The sequence below is a fragment of the Coenobita brevimanus genome, chromosome 60 (genome assembly GCF_032717465.1).
Source record: "Coenobita brevimanus isolate Jiangsu-jjx chromosome 60, ASM3271746v2, whole genome shotgun sequence".
NCBI lineage: Eukaryota > Metazoa > Arthropoda > Malacostraca > Decapoda > Coenobitidae > Coenobita > Coenobita brevimanus.
The window spans coordinates 28,417,998-28,441,624 of record NC_137013.1 but is presented as its reverse complement, the minus strand read 5'-3'; the positions used below and the strand labels follow the sequence as shown (position 1 = coordinate 28,441,624).

The window sequence follows — 23,627 nt, the reverse complement described above, 5'->3', positions numbered from 1 at the left end:
AATGTACGAGTGGATGGAGTGGTTGGTCAGTGAGGTGTGCCAGCTGAAGTAGATGGGAATGGTAGTGCTTTGGTGGACATCTGTGCTTGCAAGGGGTTGGCAATAGCCAACACCTACTTTTGTCATAAGATGATCCACCGGTATACATGGAGAGTAATGAGGAGGATGGATGGTGAACTTGTTGAACGAAAGGCAATGTTAGACTACGTGTGTGTGGATGAGCGAATGAGAAGACAAGTGTTGGATGCAAGACTGTAGAGAGGGTGGGGGAACGGAGTCTCGGACCATCACTTAGTGATGGCCAAGGTAAAGATGCAAAGAAAGTGGTTGAGGAGGCGAAGGGGAAGACAGGAGGAAGCAACTCCTGTGAGAAGGGTGAAGAAATTGCAAGATAGTGAGAAAATGACAAAATGCAAGAGAGTGAGAAAATGACAGAGTATAAGAGCATAGTGGAAGAAAGATTGGGAAGGTATGAGCTAGAGCAGATGGAAGGGGTGGAAGATATATGTAAGATATTCACGGAAGAGATAGGTGCAGCGTGTGAGGCGGTTTGTGGAGTGAGGAGGAGATGCAAGGGTGTGCAAGGGACAGCATGGTGGAATGATGAGGTGAAACGAGCTGTGGAACAAAAGAAGGTATATGGTGAATGGTTGGCGAGTAGAGGTAGGGGAGAAGATGAGAGAGAGAGAAGAGAGAGGTATATGTGAGCAGGAGAAGGGAGGTTAAGAGACTGGTGAAGGAGAGTAAGAAGAAAGTGGATGAAGAGTTTGGGAGGAATCTGAGTGTGAAATGGAGGGAGAGTAAGAAATTGTTTTGGAAGGAGGTAAAGAAAGTAAGGCAGTGTGAAAGGGGAAATAATATGGGAGTGAAAGATAGGAATAATAGATTGTTGGTGGAGAAGAGAGAGAAATTGAGGAGATGGAAGGAGCACTTTGAGGATTTGTTGAATGTAGAGAGTGAGAGCAGTGTGAATATAAGTGGTTGGGGAATGGCTGGGAGAAGAAGAGATGAGAGGAGGGAGGAAGAGATCAGTAGGGCGGAAGTAGTGGAAGCAATGAAGAAGATTAAGCTGGGAAAGGCCCCAGGAATTGATGGAGTGTGTGGTGAAATGCTTAGGTATGGGGGTGAGATTATTGTGGAGTGGATATGGAAGTTGTGTAGATTGGCTTGGGAAGAGGGAAGGGTTCCAGAGGACTGGAAATCAGGTATAATTGTTCCTCTGTACAAAGGAAAAGGGGAGAGAGAAGTATGTGGTAACCATAGGGGTATTTGCCTTCTTAGTGTGACTGGTAAAATATATGGTAGAATACTCATTGATAGGGTTAGGCATATGACAGAGGAGCTAGTTGGAGAAGAACAAGGGGGATTTAGGAAGGGAAAAGGGTGTGTAGATCAGATATTTGTTCTAAGATGTTTGGTGGAGAAGTATCTAGAGAAGGGAAGGAAAGTGTATGCTGCCTTCATGGACTTGGAAAAAGCTTATGACAGAATAGATAGGCAAGGTATGTGGAAGGTATTAAGAATATATGGAGTGGAGGGGAAATTGTTGAGTGCTGTGAAGAGTATGTACGAGGGAGCTAGGGCTACGGTGCGAGTGGATGGTGAGCTGAGTGAGTTCTTTGATCTCAATGTGGGACTGAAACAGGGGTGTGTGATGTCTCCATGGCTGTTTAATATATATATGGATGGGGTTGTAAAGGAGGTGCATGGTAGGGCAGTGGATGTGGGGCTGGCCCTAATGAATGAGGGTGAGATTTGGAAGATTCCGGTGTTGCTGTTTGCTGATGATACAGTATTGTTGAGTGAAGATGAATGGGAGTTGCAAGGTTTGGTGAATGAATTTGGGACAGTGTGTAGGAGGAGGAATCTGAAAGTTAATGTAAACAAAAGTAAAGTTATGGTGTTTGAGAGGAATGAAGTCACAGAGTATGCAGTGAGGTTGGATGGTGAGGATATGGAGAATGTGAGTGCATTCAAGTACTTGGGTAGTGTGATGAGTAAGGATGGAACTTTGGGGGATGAAGTACGTGAAAGGGTACAGCAGGGAAGGAAGGTTGTTGGTACACTGAAAGCAGTGATGAGAAATAGGGAGGTGAGTATGGAAGTTAAGAAGTCACTGCATGATGGTATTGTGATCCCTACCCTGACGTATGGAAGCGAGGTGTGGACCTTGCAAGAGGGGAACAAGTCAAGAGTGAGAGCAGTGGAAATGAGTTACTTGAGAGGAGCATGTGGAGTGACGTGGAGGGACAGGTTGACGAATGAAGAAGTGAAGGAACGTTGTGGGGTAGATGTGGATGTGGTTGAGAAGATTAGGAGAAATACACTGAGGTGGTTTGGACATGTGGAGAGAATGGAGAATGAAAGACTGACTAAGAGGGTGTATGTAGGTGAGGTGGAGGGAGGGAGAGGGAGGGGTAGACCGAGGATGAGGTGAAGGGATGGAGTTGAGAGGTATATGAGGGAGGGGGGGGTGAGTTGGGGGGAGGGTAGTCAAATGGTGGATGACAGAGTGACTTGGAGGCGTTTTGTCTGCGGCCACCCTTTGCGGGATTAGGGCGTCGGGCTATAGATAGATAGATAGATAGTGACTTTACTTCCATGCTCACTTCTTTATTTCTTATCACTGCTTTCAAATAATAACCAGCAACCTTTCTTCCTGCTGTACCCTTTCAAGCACTTCATCCTCCGAACTTCGATCCTTACTCATCATGCTACCTAAGTACTTCAAAGCATCCACATTTTCCATTTTCTCATCATCCAACATTACTGTGCGTTGTTACTTCACTCCTCTTGGTGACCATACTTTACTCTTTTCTACATTCACCTTTAGATTACATTTCTTACACACTCTCCCAAACACATTCACCATGCCTTGCAGTTCCCCTTTGTCTTCACTAAACAATACAGTTTCATCTGCAAACAACAGTACAGAAAGTTTCCAAACAATGCCCTCTCTCATTAGGGCCACTTCAACATCCACTGCCCTACTTGTACCTCTTTATAACCCCATCCATATACAGACTGAACAACCAAGGAGACATGACACATCCCTGTTTCAATAAAATATTCAGACAGAAAAATTAACTTACTTCACCATCCACATGCACTGCAGCCTTAGCACCCTCATACATACTCTTCACAGCATTCAAAATTTTCCCATCACTCCATATATTCTTAATATTTTTTTCATTTCTTGTCTTTCCACTCTCATATGCTTTCTCCATATCCACGAAGGCCTCATACAATTTCCTTCCCTTCTCAAGAGGCTTCCATTAAAGACCTAAGGATGAATATCTGATCTACACAACCTCTTCCCCTCCTAAAACCTCCCTGTTCTTCTCCAACTAAACTAATTCCCCTGTTATTTCACTAACACTGTCAAAAAGTATCCTTCCACATACTTTTCCTAGTACATTAAGAAGACACACACTTTTTTTTCCCCTTTTCCTTTGTACAGGGAATAATTACAGTATACCTGACTTCCGATCTTCCGGGACTCAACCATTCTCCCAGGCCAATCTGCACATCTTCCACATCCATTCTACTATCTCTCCCCCATGTTTCAGCATATCACCACACACTCCATAAATACCTGGGGCTTTCCCCATTTTCATTTTCCTCATTGCTTCCATTCTACTGGTCTTTTGTTTCTTAAAATCACCAGTTCTTCCTTAAGAATTTACTGGCACTTGGCACTCACTTTCATTTTTACAATTACAAGAATTATGACATCATTCATACAGTCATATAAAATAGACTTGAAAATAAATAAATGAATTAATTAATTTCGTGGTAGGTGGGGGCCCTCACCATCCACTCACTCGATGTATTTCTGGTCTCGGGTGTCTGCCCTTTCCTCTCCTCCATCTTCTTCTGTCTTTCTATCCTTCATTCTTTCCTTGTCCTTCTGCCTATGGGTGACTTTACACTCCCTCTTCTGTCTTTCTTTCCTTCATTCTTTCCTTTTCCTTCTGCCTGTAGGTGACTCTACACTTAGTGACAAGCCAAATGGTTTCCTGTACACCAGGAAACCATTTACAATGCTGGGTGGTAACCATATAACCAAATTTTGGCACCTGGTGGTTTAGTGGGCAATTATTGTGCTCCAGTTGGACTGAGCAGGTGAAGGTTTATATCCAAGGGGTAGTTGGGGTTGATTGCTCATGTAATGCCACTCAGGGATGAGTGAGGCTGGTCACTCTCATCTTAAATGTCGAGATCAACTGCCTAGCCCCAGGCTCCTACGCTCCTCTTGGGGCAATATAGGATGGGATGATGGATGGATGGATAAAAAAAAAAGTGATGGTAATTAAACCCTGTTTAGTTACTGTCCATCAGAATACCTCTTACCTGTTTAAAGATTCAACACAGGTCATTTGCTTCATGAATAATGGCAATTACCTAGAGGCTGTATAGGAGAAAGGCTGATCAGAAAAAGACAACTGATGAACAACTGCATGCTCATCAAGGCACAAGGAATACTCTTCATTTCTTACCATTACACATGGCAGTGCCAAATGAAGTTTTAACAATTCAGCAAGATACTTCATTTTGCCAAACTTATGAACCTTGAAAGTAATAAGACAGTTTATATTTAATTCTAGCTTTTACGGGTAACCTGTGAATGAGGTGGTCGGGGTTCTTGGTGGGAGGCCAACGAAAACCCCTGCTGCTCTACTCAACACACTCTAAACCTTCTTTAACAGATTTTTCAGGAGGCCAATTCACAACGAATTACAATAATCAACACAAGACAAGACCATGGCATAGCATGAATCAGTGTTAATAGACAATGTCTATTCACCAGCTACCTCACAAAGCACAGGTTTCTGATAAGCAGATTACAACCTTTGACAACTTAATTAATATGTTCTTGTAACACAGTTTTTACTTAAAATATACACCCACATTTCAGACACAATTAGCTGGATGATGATGTGACTCATCAGTCTCTGGAGTCAAGGCAGTATCAGTGTCACCAGTTTCCTCAAATAATGATGATTTCAGTTTTACTCTCATTCAGCTTAAATCTCCTCTTTGTCATCCAGATTTTAATATCCGTCATCAGAAATCTAGTTAATTCTTGGTAATAATAATATCTTTCATCATAACCCTTTCGATACTTAGGGTAGTAGTGCAAAAGTCACCCGCTTGTTACTGGATGACGAAGGCTGCATCAAACCTAATCTCATCCCCTCGTTACTGGACGACACAAGCTGCGTCGAACAAAATTGCCCCTTGATTATTTTGCTTTATGAAAACAAAACATCGTAAACTGGCACAAAATTTATATTCGCCGAACGTTTTCATCAACACCATAGGCAAGTACAACTATTCGAGATCATGTGAATAAAAAATCAGGCAGATAGAGGCATAAATAAAGGCAGCGGAAAATATAATTTAGCGAAACACCATTCCTGCATTGCAGCGCGACCATTAGATAATTTCCTTTTGTGGTACGTAAAACTGACCCGAATTGTCCTACAGTAAATATTTATATACCAAAATGTAGCTAATGAAACTTCCTAAAACTCTTTTACAGTAACAATTACCATAAAACATGTATTTCTATGAGAAAACACGAAGGAAAAAGAAAATCTATCTATCTATCTATCTATAGTCCGACGCCCTAATCCTGCAAAGGGTGGCCACAGACAAAACTCCTCCAAGTCGCTCTGTCACCCACCATTTGACTACCCTCCCCCCAACTCACCCCCCCTCCCTCATATACCTCTCAACTCCATCCCTCCACCTCATCCTCGGTCTACCTCTCCCTCTCCCTCCCTCCACCTCACCTACATACACCCTCTTAGTCAGTCTTTCATTCACCATTCTCTTCACATGTCCAAACCACCTCAGTGTATTTCTCCTAATCTTCTCAACCACATCCACATCCACCCCACAGGGTTCCTTCGCTTCTTCATTCGTCAACCTGTCCCTCCACGTCACTCCACATGCTCCTCTCAAGTAACTCATTTCCACTGCTCTCACTCTTGACTTGTTCCCCTCTTGCAAGGTCCATGCCTCGCTTCCATACGTCAGGGTAGGGATCACAATACTATCATGCAGTGACTTCTTAATTTCCATACTCACCTCCCTATTTCTCATCACTGCTTTCAGTGTACCAACAACCTTCCTTCCCTGCTGTACCCTTTCACGCACTACATCCCCCAAAGTTCCATTCTTACTTATCTACTCATCACACTACCCAAGTACTTGAATGCACTCACATTCTCCATATCCTCACCATCCAACCTCACTGCACACTCTGTGACTTCATTCCTCTCAAACACCATAACTTCACTTTGGTTTATAATAACTTTCAGCTTCCTCCTCCTACACACTGTCCCAAATTCATTCACCAAACCTTGCAACTCCCATTCATCTTCACTCAACAGTACTGTATCATCAGCAAACAGCAACACCAGAATCTTCCAAATCTCACCCTCATTCATTAGAGCCACCCCCACATCCACTGCCCTACCTTGCATCTCCTTTACAACTCCATCCATGTACAGTATATATTAAACAGCCATGGAGACATCACACAACCCTGTTTCAGTCCCACATTGAGATCAAAGAATTCACTCAGCTCACCATCCACTCACACCATAGCCCTAGCTCCCTCGTACATACTCTTCACAGCACTCAACAATTTCCCCTCCACTCCATATATTCTTAATACCTTCCACATACCTTGCCTATCTATTCTGTCATAAGCTTTCTCCAAGTCCATGAAGGCAGCATACACTTTCCTTCCCTTCTCTAGATACTTCTCCACTAAACATCTTAGAACAAATATCTGATCTACACACCCTTTTATTTTCCTAAATCCCCCTTGTTTTTCTCCAACTAGCTCCTCTGTCATACGCATAACCCTATCAATGAGTATTCTACCATATATTTTACCAGTCACACTAAGAAGGCAAATACCCCTATGGTTACCACATACTTCTCTCTCCCCTTTTCCTTTGTACAGAGGAACAATTATACCTGATTTCCAGTCCTCTGGAACCCTTCCCTCTTCCCAAGCCAATCTACACAACATCTGTATCCACTCCACAACAATCTCACCCCCATACCTAAGCATTTCACCACACACTCCATCAATTCCTGGGGCCTTTCCCAACTTAATCTTCTTCATCGCTTCCACTACTTCCGCCCTACTGATCTCTTCCTCCCTCCTCTCATCTCCTCTTCTCCTAGCCATTCCCCAACCACTTATACTCACACTGCTCTCACTCTCTACATTCAACAAGTCCTCAAAGTGCTCCTTCCATCTCCTCAATTTCTCTCTCTTCTCCACCAACAATCTATTATTCCTATCTTTCACTCCCCTACTATTTCCCCTTTCACACTGCCTTACTTTCTTTACCTCCTTCCAAAACAATTTCTTACTCTCCCTCCATTTCACACTCAGATTCCTCCCAAACTCTTCATCCACTTTCTTCTTACTCTCCTTCACCAGTCTCTTAACCTCCCTTCTCCTGCTCACATATACCTCTCTCTTCTCTCTCTCATCTTCTCCCCTACCTCTACTCGCTAACCATTCACTATATGCCTTCTTCTTTTGTTCCACAGCTCGTTTCACCTCATCATTCCACCATGCTGTCCCTTGCACACCCTTGCATCTCCTCCTCACTCCACAAACTGCCTCACATGCTGCGCCTATCTCTTCCGTGAATATCTTACATACGTCTTCCACCCCTTCCATCTGCTCTAGCTCATACCTTCCCAATCTTTCTTCCACTATGCTCTTATACTCTATCATTTTCTCACTATCTTGCAATTTCTCCACTCTTCTCACAGGAGCTGCTTCCTCCTGTCTTTCCCCCTGTCTCCTCAACCACTTTCTTTGCAGCTCTACCTTGGCCATCACTAAGTGATGGTCCGAGACTCCATTCCCCCACCCTCTCCACACTCTTGCATCCAACACTTGTCTTCTCATTCGCTCATCCACACACACGTAGTCTATCATTGCCTTTCGTTCAACAAGTTCACCATCCATCCTCGTCATTACTCTCCATGTATACCGGTGGATCATCTTACGACGAAAGTAGGTGTTGGCTATTGCCAACCCCTTACAAGCACAGATGTCCACCATAGCACTTCCATTCCCATCTACGTCAGCTGGCACACCCCACTGACCAAGCACTCCATCCACTCGTACATTCCCAACTTTGCCATTCATGTCTCCAATCAACAGCACTCTCTCGCTCCTCTCAAACTTGTTCATAATTTGTATTCGCCAAACGTTTTTATCAACACTATAGCAAGTACAACTATTCAAGAGTATGAGGAATAAAAAATCACAGAGATAGAAGCAAAACTATGGGTGTGAGGATAAAATGTTTAAGAAGTACTGCAAGCGCAGAAACGGGGGTTCTTCTAGCACTAGGCCAAGGTCAAGCCGGCCCATATCCTGAGTACTTGCCCATGGTTGTACACATCCTGCATCATTCAGTAACAAGAGGGTTAACATACAGCTCAGTGTCGGCAGCATAAAAATGATAGGGCACATCATGTTCATCATGATGATAAGCTACCCATATACTCGTACACGTAAACTGTGAACAGAAATGGACCTAAAACAGATCCTAGTGGAACATCAAACAGAAGAGGAACTGAGCATAAGCAATGTCCATAACTCCTCTCCGAGATCTGTCAGACAGACACAGTGCACTAATGAAAGTTGCAGTTGTTGGTGTTGCAGCCTGCTGAAATGTTTCAACCTAAGAAATACCAACCTGTGCATAGTGAGGTGTGGTGACTCTGAGATGTTGGAAGCACCATGGAGACTGGTCATGGAGTCGACGTGTGCCATGTTGGCCACCGCTTCCACATGTGGAAGGACGCAGGTGGAGATCATGAGGGCCAGGAGATGCACTGCCACCAACAGTGTTGTGCATACACTGAAGGCAATCAGGAGCCCTTCGGGAACATAACTGCAGTCTTCTGGAGGATGACTGCGGGGTTCTTTCAATTCCTCCTCTGTGCATGGCCGCATCAGCTGTACTTCCACCATTGCCACCTAGGCATAAAGAAAAGGGTACCATAACTATCAATTCAATTTTACCCCTTCAGAGAATAGGGGCCTGAGGGAAGGCTACTGCAGTCCATAACACAAGGTAATGGGACTGAACAGGCCCCTAGTTGCATCATACAGAAGACCCTAGCTGTATCAAACTAATCTGGGGGGGGGGGGGAACATTATTCAGACATTACGAGACCATATATATATTATTCTCTCGCGATGCAATTGAGATTCCTGAATAACCAGCTGTTCATCAATCCATCCATCCATCATCAAATCCTATGTTGTCCCATGAGGAGCACTGGAGCCCGGGGCTAGGCAAGTTGGTCCTGACATTTAAGATAAGAGTGACCAGCCTCAATCATCCCTGAGTGGCATTAAGTGAGCAAAAAACCCCAACCACCCCTTGGATATAAACCTATACAGCTCAATCCAACTGGAGCGCCTTAATTACCCACTAAACCACCAGGTGCCATGATCTGGTTATATGGTTACCACCCAGCATAGTAAATGGTTTCCTGGTGTACAGGAAACCATCTGACTTGTCACTCAGTGTAAAGTCACCCACATTAAGAAGGGAGAGGAAATTATGAAGGAAAGAACGACAGAAGAGGGAGTGTAAAGTCATCTGTAGGCAGAATGAAGATGAAAGAATGAAGGAAAGAAAGACAGAAGAGAAAGAAAGGAAAAGAGGAAAGGGCAGACACCCAAAGCAGCACTACATCAAGTGAGTGGATGGGGAGTGTCCCCACCTACCACACAATAAACGTAACCGACAAAAAAGAACATGTCACAAGATTCAGTGCGAGATTCAGATTAGTGCAGGAGCATTAACTCTGTGCTTTTTCTTTTGTCAATCACATATTCCCAGCAAGTATGTCCACAACTCTTACGACTTTTCATCATGAAAGGATTAGAAACTACTACCACTGAATTTTTTCATCATCATCAGCAGCAGCAGCACAGCATCCGGAACTCCTCTCCCACCCAAGGGCAGGGTGAGGAGTAGCAATGTCCAGACAGCCAAAGTTTGCCCAAATCGATGGGCCATGATTTCATTCACTCATCACTCAAGCCCTCGAAATCCTGACTACATCACATAAGCCAAAAACACACACACACACACACACACACACACACACACACACACACACGTTCTGTAGCTTCACATATACCTATCTGACAGAACCAATCCAAACGCTGTCTCATTAAAACGGGGTGCCAAATCCCTGGTTATGCACTTCACACAAAATTCATCCAACCAACTCAGTCTCTTGTCAGCCCCTTAGCCTCACCAACTTCACATCTCTCTTCCTCACACACTCATCCACCATATCCCACCACTTTCTTCTTGGCCTACCTCGCCTCCTCCCTCCTTCAAATTCGCTCAGATATACCTCTTTCACCAATATAATGTCATCCATTCTCTCCACATGACCAAACCATCTCAGTAAACTCTCTTCAATTCTGGTGTCCACAGACTTCTTCACTCCACATCTTTCACATATCACATTATTCCGTATCCTATCCACTCTCTGTACTCCACGTACATTACTCAGCAGTCCCATCTCCACTGCTCTCACTCTTGATTTTTCATCTTCATGCCACACCATAGTCTCACACCCATATGTTAAAGTTGGCACTAACACCCCTTCATGTAAGCCTCGTGCAGCTGCAACACTGAAGCCTCTGTTTCTTATCAAGGCCTTCATAGCATCAGCTACATTCCTTCCTTGTGGCACTCTACTTTCCACTTCTTTTGCATATTATCCTCTCTTTTCTATCATTGTACCCAGGTATCTGAACTATCTATCTATCTATCTACTGCCAGACGCCTCAATACCGTTTGGGGTGGCCACAAACAAATCGCCTCCAAGTCGCCCTGTCCCCCGCCATTTCACTGCCCTGCTCCCAACTCACAGCCCCCTCTCTCATATACCTCTCCACCCCATCCCTCCATCTCATCCTCGGCCTCCCCATCCCTCTTCCCCCCTCCACCTCACTCACATACACTCTCTTCGTCAGTCTTTCACCCTCCATCCTCTCCACATGGCCAAACCACCTCAGTGTGTTCCTCATAACACTTCCTATCACATCCACATCCACACCACAACGCTCCTTTATATCCTCATTCGTCAGCCTGTCTCTCCATGTGACTCCACAGGCTCCTCTTAAATAACTCATTTCCACTGCTCTCACTCTTGACTTGTGTCCTTCCAACAACGTCCAAGCTTCACTTCCATACGTTAGAGTTGGTATCACAATACTGTCATGTAGTAACTTTTTCACTTCCATGCTCACTTCCCTGTTTCTTATCACGGCTTTCAAAGAACCAGCAACCTTTCTTCCCTGCTGTACCCTTTCAAGCACTTCACCCTCCAAACCTCCATCCTTACTCATCACACTACCCAAGTACTTAAACGTACTCACATTTTCCAATTCCTCACCATTCAACCTCGCTGTACATTCACTAACTTCACCTCTCACAAAGACCATCACTTTACTCTTCCCTACATTCACCTTTAGATTCCGTTTCTTACACACTCTCCCAAACTCATCCACCAAGCCTTGCAGCTCCCCTTCGTCTTCACTCAACAACACAGTATCATCTGCAAACAACAGTACTGGGAGTTTCCAAACATTATCCTCTCTCACCAGGACCACTCCAACATCCACTACCCTACCTTGTACCTCTTTTATTACCCCATCCATGTACAGATTGAACAACCATGGAGACATGACACATCCCTGTTTCAACCAAACTTTCAAAGAGAAAAATTCACTTAGTTCACCATCCACACGCACTGCAGCCTTAGCACCATCGTATATACTCTTCACAGCATTCAACAACTTCCCATCTACTCCATATATTCATAACACTTTCCACAGTCCTTGTCTATCCACCCTGTCATATGCTTTCTCCAAATCCATGAAAGCCGCATACAACTTCTTTCCCTTCTCTAGAAGCTTTTCCACTAAAGATCTAAGAATGAATATTTGATCTACACAACCTCTTCCCTTCCTCAAGCCTCCCTGTTCTTCTCCAACTAATTTCTCTGTTCTTTCTCTAACTCTGTCAATAAGTATCCTACCATACACTTTTCCCATTATACTAAGAAGACAAATGCCCCTATGATTACCACACACTTCTTTTTCCCCTTTTCCTTTGTACAAGGGAATAATTATACCTGACTTCCAATCCTCCGGGACTCTACCTTCCTCCCAGGCCAATCTGCACATCTTTCACATCCATTCTACTACTATCTCTCCCCCATGCTTCAGCATTTCACCACACACTCCATCAATTCCTGGGGCTTTCCCAGATTTAACTTTCTTCATCGCTTCCACAACTTCTATCCTACTGATTTCTTCCTGTCTTCTCACCTCCCTCCTTCTCCCAGCCATTCCCCAGCCACTTATACTTGCATTACTTCCATCCTCTATGTTCAACAATTCCTTAAATTGTTCTCTCCATCTGCTCACTTTTTCTCCCTTCTCCACTAGTAATCTACCATTTTTATCTTTCACTCCCCTGCTAACTTCACTTCCACCCTGTCTTACTCTTTTCACCTCTTTCCAGAACATTTTCTTACAGTCCCTCCACTTTACACTCAAATTCCTTCCAAATTCCTCATCCACTCCCTTCTTACTCTCTCTTACTAATCTTTTCACCTCTCTCTTTCTTCATATAACTCTCTCTTCCGTCTCTCAACTTCTTCCACGCCCCTATTTCTCATCCACTCATTGTATGCTTTCTTCTTTTGTGCCACAGCCTGTCTCACCTCTTCAGTACACCACGCTGTTCCTTGCACCCCCCTCCGTCTTCTCTTCCATCCACACACCACATCACATGCTGCACATATTTCTTCTGTAAATATCCTGCACACACCTTCCACATCTCCCATCTGCTCCAATTCATATTTGCCCAATCGTTCCTCCACTTCTCTCTTATACTCTGCCTTTTTCTCATCCTCTTGTAACCTTTCCACTCTCCTTGCAACTACTCCTTCCTCTCGTCTTTCTCTTCTTCTATTCCTCCATCTTACTTGAATCCTAATTCTGGCCACCACCAAGTAGTGGTCAGAAAGTCCACACCCCCAACCTCTATAAGCTCTTGCATCCATCACACATCTTCGCATCCTTTCATCCACACACGCATAATCAATCATTGCCTTCCTTTCATTCAGTTCACCACCCATCCTTCTCATCATTCGCCATGTATACCTGTGGATCATTTTATGCCTGAAGAGGGTATTGGCTATCACCAACCCCCTCCCAGCACAAATGTCCACTAACGCACTCCCATTCTAATCTATCTCAGCAAGCACACCCCACTCACCAACTATTCCATCCAACTTCACATTCCCAACTTTACCATTCATATCACCGATCAAAAACACTCTCTCATTCCTTCCAAACTTTTCCATGCACACTTCTACATTTGTCCAGAACTCTTCTCTAACTCTTCTAGCACGATCTTGCGTTGGCGCGCACACACACACAATCGCCCACATTTGTATTCCAACTTTCAACTTTACCCACACAATTCTTGACCCAACTGATCCATACTGTCTTATGCTCTTCTTCCATCTTTTACTCACAACTATACATACTCCTTCCTTAGCCCTCTCATTCTCACCTACTCCTGCACATATACCCCATCCATACTCCCATTCTCTCACACTTTCTCCTCTCCATTTTGTTTCGGTTATTCCACATACATCTACTTTCGCACCCTCAAGCACCTGAACAATCTCTCTCTCTTTCACCTCATCATTCACTCCTCTTACATTCCATGTACCCATTACCAAGTCCTCTGTCCGGTCCTGGGTCGTCATCGTTTGGTCAGTCCTTGTCCGAGGCTTCTTGTTTGTTTTTATTAGTTTGTTGTTTTCCGGGGAGGGGCACTAACCCTCCGCCAACCCTTTTAGTCGCCTTTTACGACAAGCAGGGATACTGGGGGAGTATTCTTGAAAAAAAAACCCTACCCCTAGGGGTAGGGTAACATCAAACTGGGAGTCACCTTCTCTCTCAATAACCATCACTTTACTCTTTTCTACATTTACTCTCAAGACACGATGCTCCCAGACATCTGCAAAACTCTGCACTAGTCTACCGAGCCCTTGTCAGGTGCAAGTAGCACTGCATCATCACCATACAACAAATCTGAGATATTCCATCCATCACCATTTACTACCAATGTCATGCCTCCCTCCATTACTAGTGTTTTTACTTCTTTCATCATTACATCCATATATATATATACTGAACCATGGGGACATCATGCAACCTTATCGCACACCCACACTGATCATGAATCATTCACTCAGATTCCCATTTACCCTTACACATGCTTCACTACCATCAAAAAAACTCTTGACGGCACCTAGGAGCTTACCATCTACACCATACATGAGCAGAACCTTCCACAATCCTTCTCTGTCTACTTAGCTGTTTGTTTTTTCCAGATCCATTGATGCCATAAGTACCTTACTGTCCTCACAAGCCTTCTCTACTATCTGTCTCACTGCAAATATCTGATGCACACATCCTCTGCCACCCCTAAAGACACCCTGTTCGTCACTCATTAGGACTCCTGATATCTCTAACTTTATTATAAATCTTCCATATACCTTCCCTAAAATACTCAATAAACTTATGCCTCAATAATTCTTGCACTCACTTCGTTCACCTCTATTTTTATACATGAGTACAATCACTGTCTTTTTCCACTTTACTGGCACCATTTCACTCATCCATGCCTTCTTACATATCTCCAATGAGCACTTCATTCCAATCTCCCCACTACACATAATCATCTCTGCATACACCTCATCTACCCCAGCTGCTTTCCCATTTTTCAGCCACTTCACAGCATTCTTCACCTCCACGAGTGTCACATTTCCTGTAAAGTTTCAATTTTTTCAATGAAAAAAATCCTTCCCAAGTTACATGAACTGAATAAAATAGTAAGCAGGTATCAAGAAAAAATTTAAACAGACATCCTAAAGCTGAAGGAGTTAATAATGAAGTACCATGAACTGAGAAATATCAGTGGCATAACAGAGCCTCTCACCATTGCAAAACCAGACAGAAGAGCAGATGTGCGACTGGAGGCCTTGAGCTTGGCCCGGCTGAGGTGGAGTTGGCGTAGTGTATACAGTCCCATGGCGTTGGCCGTCGAGGGGATCAGGCGCATAGAAATCTGGCAGCATTACAACTCCATGTTAATGCAAAGACACTGAAGAGAAAATCTATAAAATAGTTAACTATTGTACTACTGTATATAAAAGTCTTACTTTTAGTGATACTTTTTTCTGAGAACTATCTGGTCTTGAAAAACACTTGTTATATATAACCTAAAATACTGTATATACCAGTACTACGGTATATTCCTGGGCTGTCTCAAGACTTGCTGCACTAACTTCATAATTATGATTTGTGAGGTTATTCTAAAACAGAAATGCACTACAAACATATGTCAGATTTACAATGGTTATGGAGGACATGACAGCATTTAAATCTTAAAGATGGTGATAAGACAAATCACTTTCCACCTGTTGCTGCCAACCTCCATGGTTACTTTTTAGGGCTCAACAGTTTACACTGTACAGGGACTGTAATTGGAAAATATTTCACAGATTATTCTCTGAAGAAAAAATAGGATGAAGAGTAAAGAGGCTGGCAACATGGGTTTGAAATGGGTGGTTTCTACCATCACCTCCACGGATAATATAAATACAATTTACTCCATAGCTCGCCGCTACAATACCTATATTCATACTCCATAACCATTACAACTCTGACAGAAGTTCAAATAACATGTATGTCTTAGTATGACCTCAGGAATCATCTGATTTTGGTACATCAAATCCTGGGCCATCCTTATACCATGAATACCATAAATTTTACTTGTTTCTGTTAAATACAGACTACGAATACACTGCTATTAACAAAGTAGAATATATCATCTGACTGATGATGGACAATAATAACCTGTCCATGTTGAACTACATGAGTTTGCAACAAGGCTGGCTCAATATTAGAACCAGTAAATTATGCTAACCTGTCAACACTACCAGTAACTACAGTATAGTTTCAAAAAGTACAGGTAGTCCTCATTGTAAGTCAGAGATGTTCTAAAATATCATTACTCGGTACTGGGAAAATCTGGCAAACCAGTTAAAATATATAAGTAGCAATAAAAGTATAATTGGCAAGTTTTCTATAATTTAATGATGACAATAATAATATGATTGTCAAACAGAAAATTTTTAACAAGGACTTCCTACACTGTTCTGCACTTATCATTAGTGACGTGTAAGGAGATTAAGAGAATACCCAGAACTACAGTACAGTATATAAAGTTCATGCTAACTGTGCATGCAGTATTTATATGAAACAAACTTTTAAAGTACAGTAATTATCCAGTAAATGGATGAAACCTTCCAATACCAAAAAACACCTCATACCAACCCCAACCAAAGCCAACATGCAGGACTATCAAATGTGGGCAGGCCATTCACAGGCACAGATACACAGCAGCGGCTAAATACAGTAAACCAGAAGCTAGGTGCAGTACTGGTATGAAAGTAAATTAGTATGCGATAAGGCATGTTAGTAAGACAACAGCTGGCATTTCATGTAGCTAACCTTAAATCCTGGCACTTTACACATGTAGCCTTAAGAACTGGCAATACATGAACTCCCTCAGAAATCTCCATTACAATGAATACAAGTCATCAGTAGGGGAAAAAAAAAAAAAAAAAGTAATGTTACACTGCTGTAATAAAAATCTTAAAGATATATCAGTTTTAGCTAACATGTATGTTATGGTGAGAAAAATTATACACATAAAAATGCTCTAAACTTGAAACATGTATCAACAAATACACTAAATAAATGAAGTACAATACTGATGTCTATCAGTTCACTGAAACTGTATTTGAGCAGTTTCCCCCTGCTTTGGGTTGTATGTATAGATACTCAGGCAGGTACAGCAGACCCTCATTATATGATGAAACTGAATGCAATGAATCGCCCATCTAATGACAAAAAAGGGAAAATTTTCAACATATGATGGTTTTTGCAAATATGATGATTATGATCCCGTATGAAACATCACAGGGAGACATACAATCAATACTTTCACTTAAATGATCGCCCTCACACATGTCTATCACCATCAGGTGTGTTAATTTCAGTGATGGATCAAGTGTCCTGTTGGAGTTCATGCAGCAAGCAAGGTGCAGTGAAGTGAAATAACTACCAGCTTCATTGAGTTGGAAACTTGCTTTTAAGACTTATTTTTGGTGGCACATAGCAAGTGAAGTGAAAGAACAGCCAGTTTAGGCAGGCTGGAAGCTTTTTAGACTTCGCTGGGTAGGTGACCTTGGCCAAAAACATATCTCCATTGAACCGATGTTATAACTAACTCAATGTATGATAAATCATTATGCAATTAATTTTCTATGCATATCCTCACCATAAAATGAGGGGATACTATATTGTATTCTTTCAACTTAATGAAATTCAAATCTTATTTGTGCCTGAGAATATAAAACACAGAATGAAACAGTAGTTTCTGTCGACTGGATACCAAGACTTAACTCTTGTATCTTAACCCTTGCCAAGCTGCAGACCTCACATGAGTCACAATGAAAGTCTGCAAGGGCCAGGCTGCTAGCCTCACATAAGGTGCATTTGCACTGGCTACAAAACCGTGACTCAGGGGAGGTAAACTACCTCACGAAGAATCAGCCTGGCAGGGGTTAAAACATACCAGTATACCCTTACAAATATGTATCTATCTAAACAAATAAATTGGAATGCAAACATCTATTTGTCATGATAATAAATATTCACTATGACAGAAGCCCCACTTACACATTCCAATGTGTAACTCTGACCAACCTAATTCTTTACATTACAGAATAACAAAGGTAACTCATATATCAGCATAATTTTCATCTGAATGGCTTCACATGCTTACATGTATCAGCCTTGTTTACTTGGTGGTGGCTCTTCATGCTACACACATTCTGGCAGCATCTTCATTCACTACTTTAACCCTGAGGTCATTTTGTGGGGCCTCATCCCAAGTCTTCATACTGTAGTTCTACCTCTTGGTACTCCACACTTTACAATCACACTCCAATATCTTTTCCCTCAATATCCATCCTCCATTCTCTACACAAGTCCAAACCACTTCAATCTCCCCTTACATATCAAACCACCAATATCTTCAATTCCCAGACAGTCTCTCCGCTGCTCATTTGCAATTCCAACATTTGCAGCTCTGTCATTCAGAGAAGCGTTACACATCCATCTGACCATCTTCATCTCTGTATACTTCAATCTATGCATGAAGTACTGCTATACTGCCTATACATTACTCTTCTCACATGTGCAGCATACAGCTTCTCTTTAGCGTAAAGGGAAAGTACCTTCAATGCAGGACAGGTAACAGTTCCTTAAACTCTTCCATGCACTCCTAATCCATCCATTCCCACCTAGCATCCATCCATCCATCATCCAATCCTACACTGCCCCATGAGGAGCGCAGGAGTCCGGGGCCAGGCAGCTGGTCCCGACATTTAAGATGAGAGTGACCAGCCTCACTCATCCCTGAGTGGCATTACATAAGCAATAAACCCCAACCACACCTTGGATATAAACCTTCACCAGCTCAATCCAATTCCAAAATAATCCAAAGACAGATTTGCAAAGCCTACCCTGATATGTCTACCTCTCTCGTTCTCTCTCTACCCCCAAACACATACATACATTATCTAATCCTGTGTTGACTCTATGCCCGGGGCCAGGCAAGCTGGTCCTGACATTTAAGATTAGAGTGACCACCCTCACTCATCCCTGAATGGCATTACGTGAGCGACCACCCATTGGATATAAACCTGCACAGGCTCAATCTGATTGGAGCACCTTAATGACCTACTAAACCACCAGGTGCCATAGTTTGGTTATATGGTTACCACTCAGTGGAGTAAATGGTTTTCTGGTGTACAGGAAACCATTTGGCTTGTCACTCAGTGTACAGTCACCCATACACAGAAGGAAGAGGAAAGAAAGAATGAAAGAAATACACAGGAGGAAGGAAGGAAAGATGGAAGGAAGAGAGGAAAGGGCAGCCAACAGAGAGCAGCACTACATCAAGTGAGTGGATGGTGAGCGCCCCTACCTACCACCACCCCCAGACACAATAAACTCAAACCCTACATCCTGCAGCCCTACCTCTAACACCAGTCTGTTAGTGCTGAAGAGGGATGCTGTCATGCAGCGGCACCAATATAACCACAATGCTCTGCTGTCTGGTTATACCATATATATCTCTATCAACTCATCCCTGTCCCCTAAACGGATGATGAAAGAGTGCAAAATGGCAACTTCAGTCTGCAGTCCTCTGGTTTTAGATTCAGTTGAGTCTGAAGCCATGACAACAACACCCAAACTGCTGCAAACATTATTTAAACCTGAACTACTCCCAATACCCTTCCACCACACAGCACTTACCCATACGCCTTCTGTCACCACAGTGCCACCATCAACTTAAGTGATAATAATTTTCATTTACCTCCATTCGCCCTCAGTCCCTTTGACTTGAATTCATCTCTCAACCTCATATATCTTTATATGGCTCCTCTTGCATGCTCAACAATCAATGTATGGATGTATGTATGTAACTCATTTATACTCATGTAATACAGTACAAGCATAAAAGGGACAACCCTCATTGGATATGAAACTGGAAAATACATTACCAAAAGTGCAGTGGATGGCAATCAAAGAGGATTTTCAATCCTCTTATCAAAAATTAGTCTTGCAAATATCACAACTACCGTATACCATTAACCTCAGAAATGCAATAAGCCAATCACACCATGAAAAGCACAGAATACTGATTACAAAATTTTGGGAAACTTGCTTATTACTGTATTAGTGCACACAATGTTAAATAAAATCATGCTGAAAAGTTTTGGAACACTGTAATACATATTAATGAAACTCTCGCATAAAATAAATTTCTTATAAGAAATCAGTCATGCCTAGACTCATTTGCTGTAATTCACATAGTTCTTTGAGTTCATCTGCTAATAAACTATAGGCCAGAGTAGCGAGTCCCTCACTGATGCGTTCTGTGCTGGGGGGGGCAACACTTCACACCCACACCTGAAAATTCACCTGACAATTTATCTTGCCCAGCAAATCACTGCACTATACATCCAACCTTCACTTATGTGAAGGCATGGATGATAGCAGTGAGCAAATATTTCCAACTTGTATGCCTAAAATCTGAAATTTCTTCCACTCATGCTTTTGTATGATGCATGATGAGCAGAAAATTGAAAAAAAAAAACTTTAGTTGTATGACAAAAAAGAATAGCTACATGACATTTTTTATGCCTGTCACCCAATGCAGCAGTATATAAAATTTACAGCCTGTACTGACTAAACTATAAATAAAATGTCCTACAATCTGACATACACCTGCATCAAAATGCCATCTTTTACTTCATGAACACACTAATAATTTTTAGCAACTTTCGAAAGATTGTGTGTGTATTTTGCACACCATGTGGGAAGTTGGAGAAACTAACACTGCACTTTGAAGGTTAAGATTTCTTTATATAATACATTTTGCCTTGCAACTAGTGCAATACTCTGCACTGTAGTGCAAAACAGGTACTACAGACCTGATTTTACACACACACATCAAGATGGTGTAAAATCTGAAATTCTCCTGCTCTTTCATATTTGAATTCACTGTCTTTTCAAAATGTCAGGTGATGCAGTTGATCCAGAAACCAAGCTCCAGTCTGCTAAACAGCAGTGTCAGTAAAGCATAAGGCAGTACTCTGTATATGGTTATTAGTACATGGTACTATTTTCCTTCAAATGATACCCGTAATCTGTGGTGGTGCAGCCAGCAACAAGAAGGGATGAATCTTCACAGCCTGCTGAGGTGAAATGAATGATATACAATGCCAATATGTAGTTGACATGCTGGAACACTTACAATAATCCTAAAAGCAAGACATACATCAGACAGAATGTGACAGTTACTGAATTCCTCAAATTATTATTGAACTTCCAATATTTACGATCAAATTCATTACACAGTTGTTTAACAGCAACATAAAGTGTCTGACCTTTAATTATAATTGTTTATTTTCACTGATGACACTTTACCATGGAGTCCTGAAGCTGCAGAACTCACTCGAATACAGTAGGTCTTTCTCTCATTTTAAAACTTCATTATGAATGAATCACTTTACCTTTTTTTTTTTAACCTGAAAGATCTACAAAACTGACACAGCCTGTGGAATGAACAGGGAACCAGGTATCACCTGACAGATGTCTTACTCAGGCTGATGAAAAAATTACACATAAACCATTCCTACACATTAATTTGGATAAATGAATCATATATAACAAGTACAGGATATGGCCACATAGTATTTATACAGTCTTCTGCATGGTAATGTTTACAGGTAATCTACAAATAATAAACATAAATGTCAACTACAGTAACAAACACCATGGGGAATTACAAATCAAACATGGAACCATAATGGATGCAAATATAAATAAAAGAAAAAATAGAAAGTACAGTACAGTATATACCTACACAGGTATCCCATTGCTCAATGACTTTCCAATTAACATTATTTCAGATTAATGTTCCCAATTTTTTTACATCAATCTTGGTTAACAAAACCCATTTCATTTTTGTGATGCCTCAGAAAGCAAAAGTAAGATAACATTTAAAAACTACAGTGTGAAAATAAGTGAGTAATGTGCATGTAAACAGTGGTCGCGGGTGACATGCATGTAAAACAGTGGTGTTGTGAGTGATGTGCATAAAACAGTGGTGTCGTAAGTAACATGTATAAAGTACAGTAGTGGTGTTGTAAGTGATATGTGTGCAAAACAGAGGTGTTGTTAGTAATATATGCATAAAATTCTGTAGTGGTGTTGTAAGTGATACGTGCACAAACTAGAAGCGTTGTGAGTGATCTGTGTATAAAAAAATGGTGTCGTGAGTAATATGTGTGCAAAATAGTGGTGTCGTGAGTGATATATGCATAAAACAGTGGTGTCATGTGTGATATGTGCACAAAATGGTGGTGTCATGAGTGGTATGTGCACAAGTGGTGTCATGAATGATATGTGCATAAAACAGTGGTGTCACATGATATGTGCACAAAATACAGTAGTGGTGTAATAAGTGATACGTGTATAAAATAGTGGTGTCGTGAGTTACTGGTCTATGTGTGTAAAATATATGTTGCGAATGACAGATGAACAATATGTGCATAATACTATGAAGTGGTGCCGTGAGTAAAATGTGTGAAGAATAATGATGTTGTGAATGATATGTGTGAAGAATAATGGTGTTAAGAGTGACGTGTGTGTAAAATAACAGTGCTGTGAGTGATATGTAAATAAAATAGTGTGTCATAAGTGATATGTGCACAAAAAACCGTGTCCTGAGCAATGTGTGTAAAATATTGATGTCACTGGGTGTAAATGTGAGTGCAATATGGCCTAGTAAGTAATGAAGTGGAGAGGTAAATGAGAAAGGGGTGTGAGCCGGGAACAGGGCAATGAAATGGCGGAGGACAGGGTGACATGGAGGCGATTTGTTTGTGGCCACCCCTTACGGGATTAAAGGCGTCTGGCAATAGATAGATGTAAAGTAATTAAAGTAACATTATAAGAAATGCCTCTTTTCCAACTGATATTCAACTTCAAGGGTTTACAGTGACAATAAGTGATGCTTCAGGTGGCTGTGAACTTTATGTAGGTTGGTTTTGGACTCTGGTTTGGTAAAAACATTCCCCAAAGGCTCAACCTTGGGACCACCCTGCAATGTATCTCTGCTGCACCCAGAGAACGTGTTAAATTTACATTAAATCCCTTAACATTCGCGTTTGAGACAATGCGATCTCATCAATGAGTGTGGGATACCTGTTTTTGTTGTTGTACAGCAAATAAATGAAGTAGTGCGTTGCTGAGCAGAGAAATATGCGGGTTTTGCAACAGCCAAATGCATAAAGGTGCTGTACAGTAAAAGTATTAAGTATTTTGGTCTTCCTTCCTACTAACCGCATGCCCGTGCATGGCTGCCAGACTTCCTACATCAGAGTTGTGGAGAGGTGAGGGAGATGGCTGGTTGCCTCTTGATCCACTGTTGGGGGGGAGGGAGGGAGGGACCAGGAGGGAGGACGGTCCATCATCGTAACCACTCATACCAAGTCACAACTAACCACTACTAATGCTAAGTCACACTGCCTCACTCACTCTTATTTCTGGAATTGTGTTAGTAGCAGAGACATGTTAGTAGTAGTCAAGGTACACACACACACATCTCATTCCATTCACCAGTATCAAATTCTGTCACTCAATTATCCAGCAGTGAAAACAAGGTGGCTCTACTCTACCAATTTCAAGTACCTATACAGTACTACCTGGTATCTTTCAAGTACTGAATTAATATGCCAGTACTGATTTGACAATATTACGAGATAAGCAATATCTAGTAACATTATACAGTACTGAATTTAATACA

At 42.0% G+C, this 23,627-nt stretch overlaps 1 protein-coding gene across 1 annotated transcript in view; it reads right to left on the bottom strand.

The window, feature by feature from the left end:
* Orai (calcium release-activated calcium channel protein orai) overlaps positions 1–23,308 on the bottom strand; it is a 34,784-nt gene extending 11,476 nt beyond the window's left edge. Inside the window, exons 1-3 of the mRNA XM_080275004.1 lie at positions 23,165–23,308; positions 15,114–15,242; positions 8,751–9,034 (exon numbers count right to left, since the gene is read on the bottom strand). Of these exons, the coding sequence (XP_080131130.1) occupies positions 8,751–9,034; positions 15,114–15,242; positions 23,165–23,308 (557 nt within the window). The remainder of the gene's footprint in view (positions 1–8,750; positions 9,035–15,113; positions 15,243–23,164) is intronic.
* Positions 23,309–23,627: the final 319 nt, after the last annotated feature.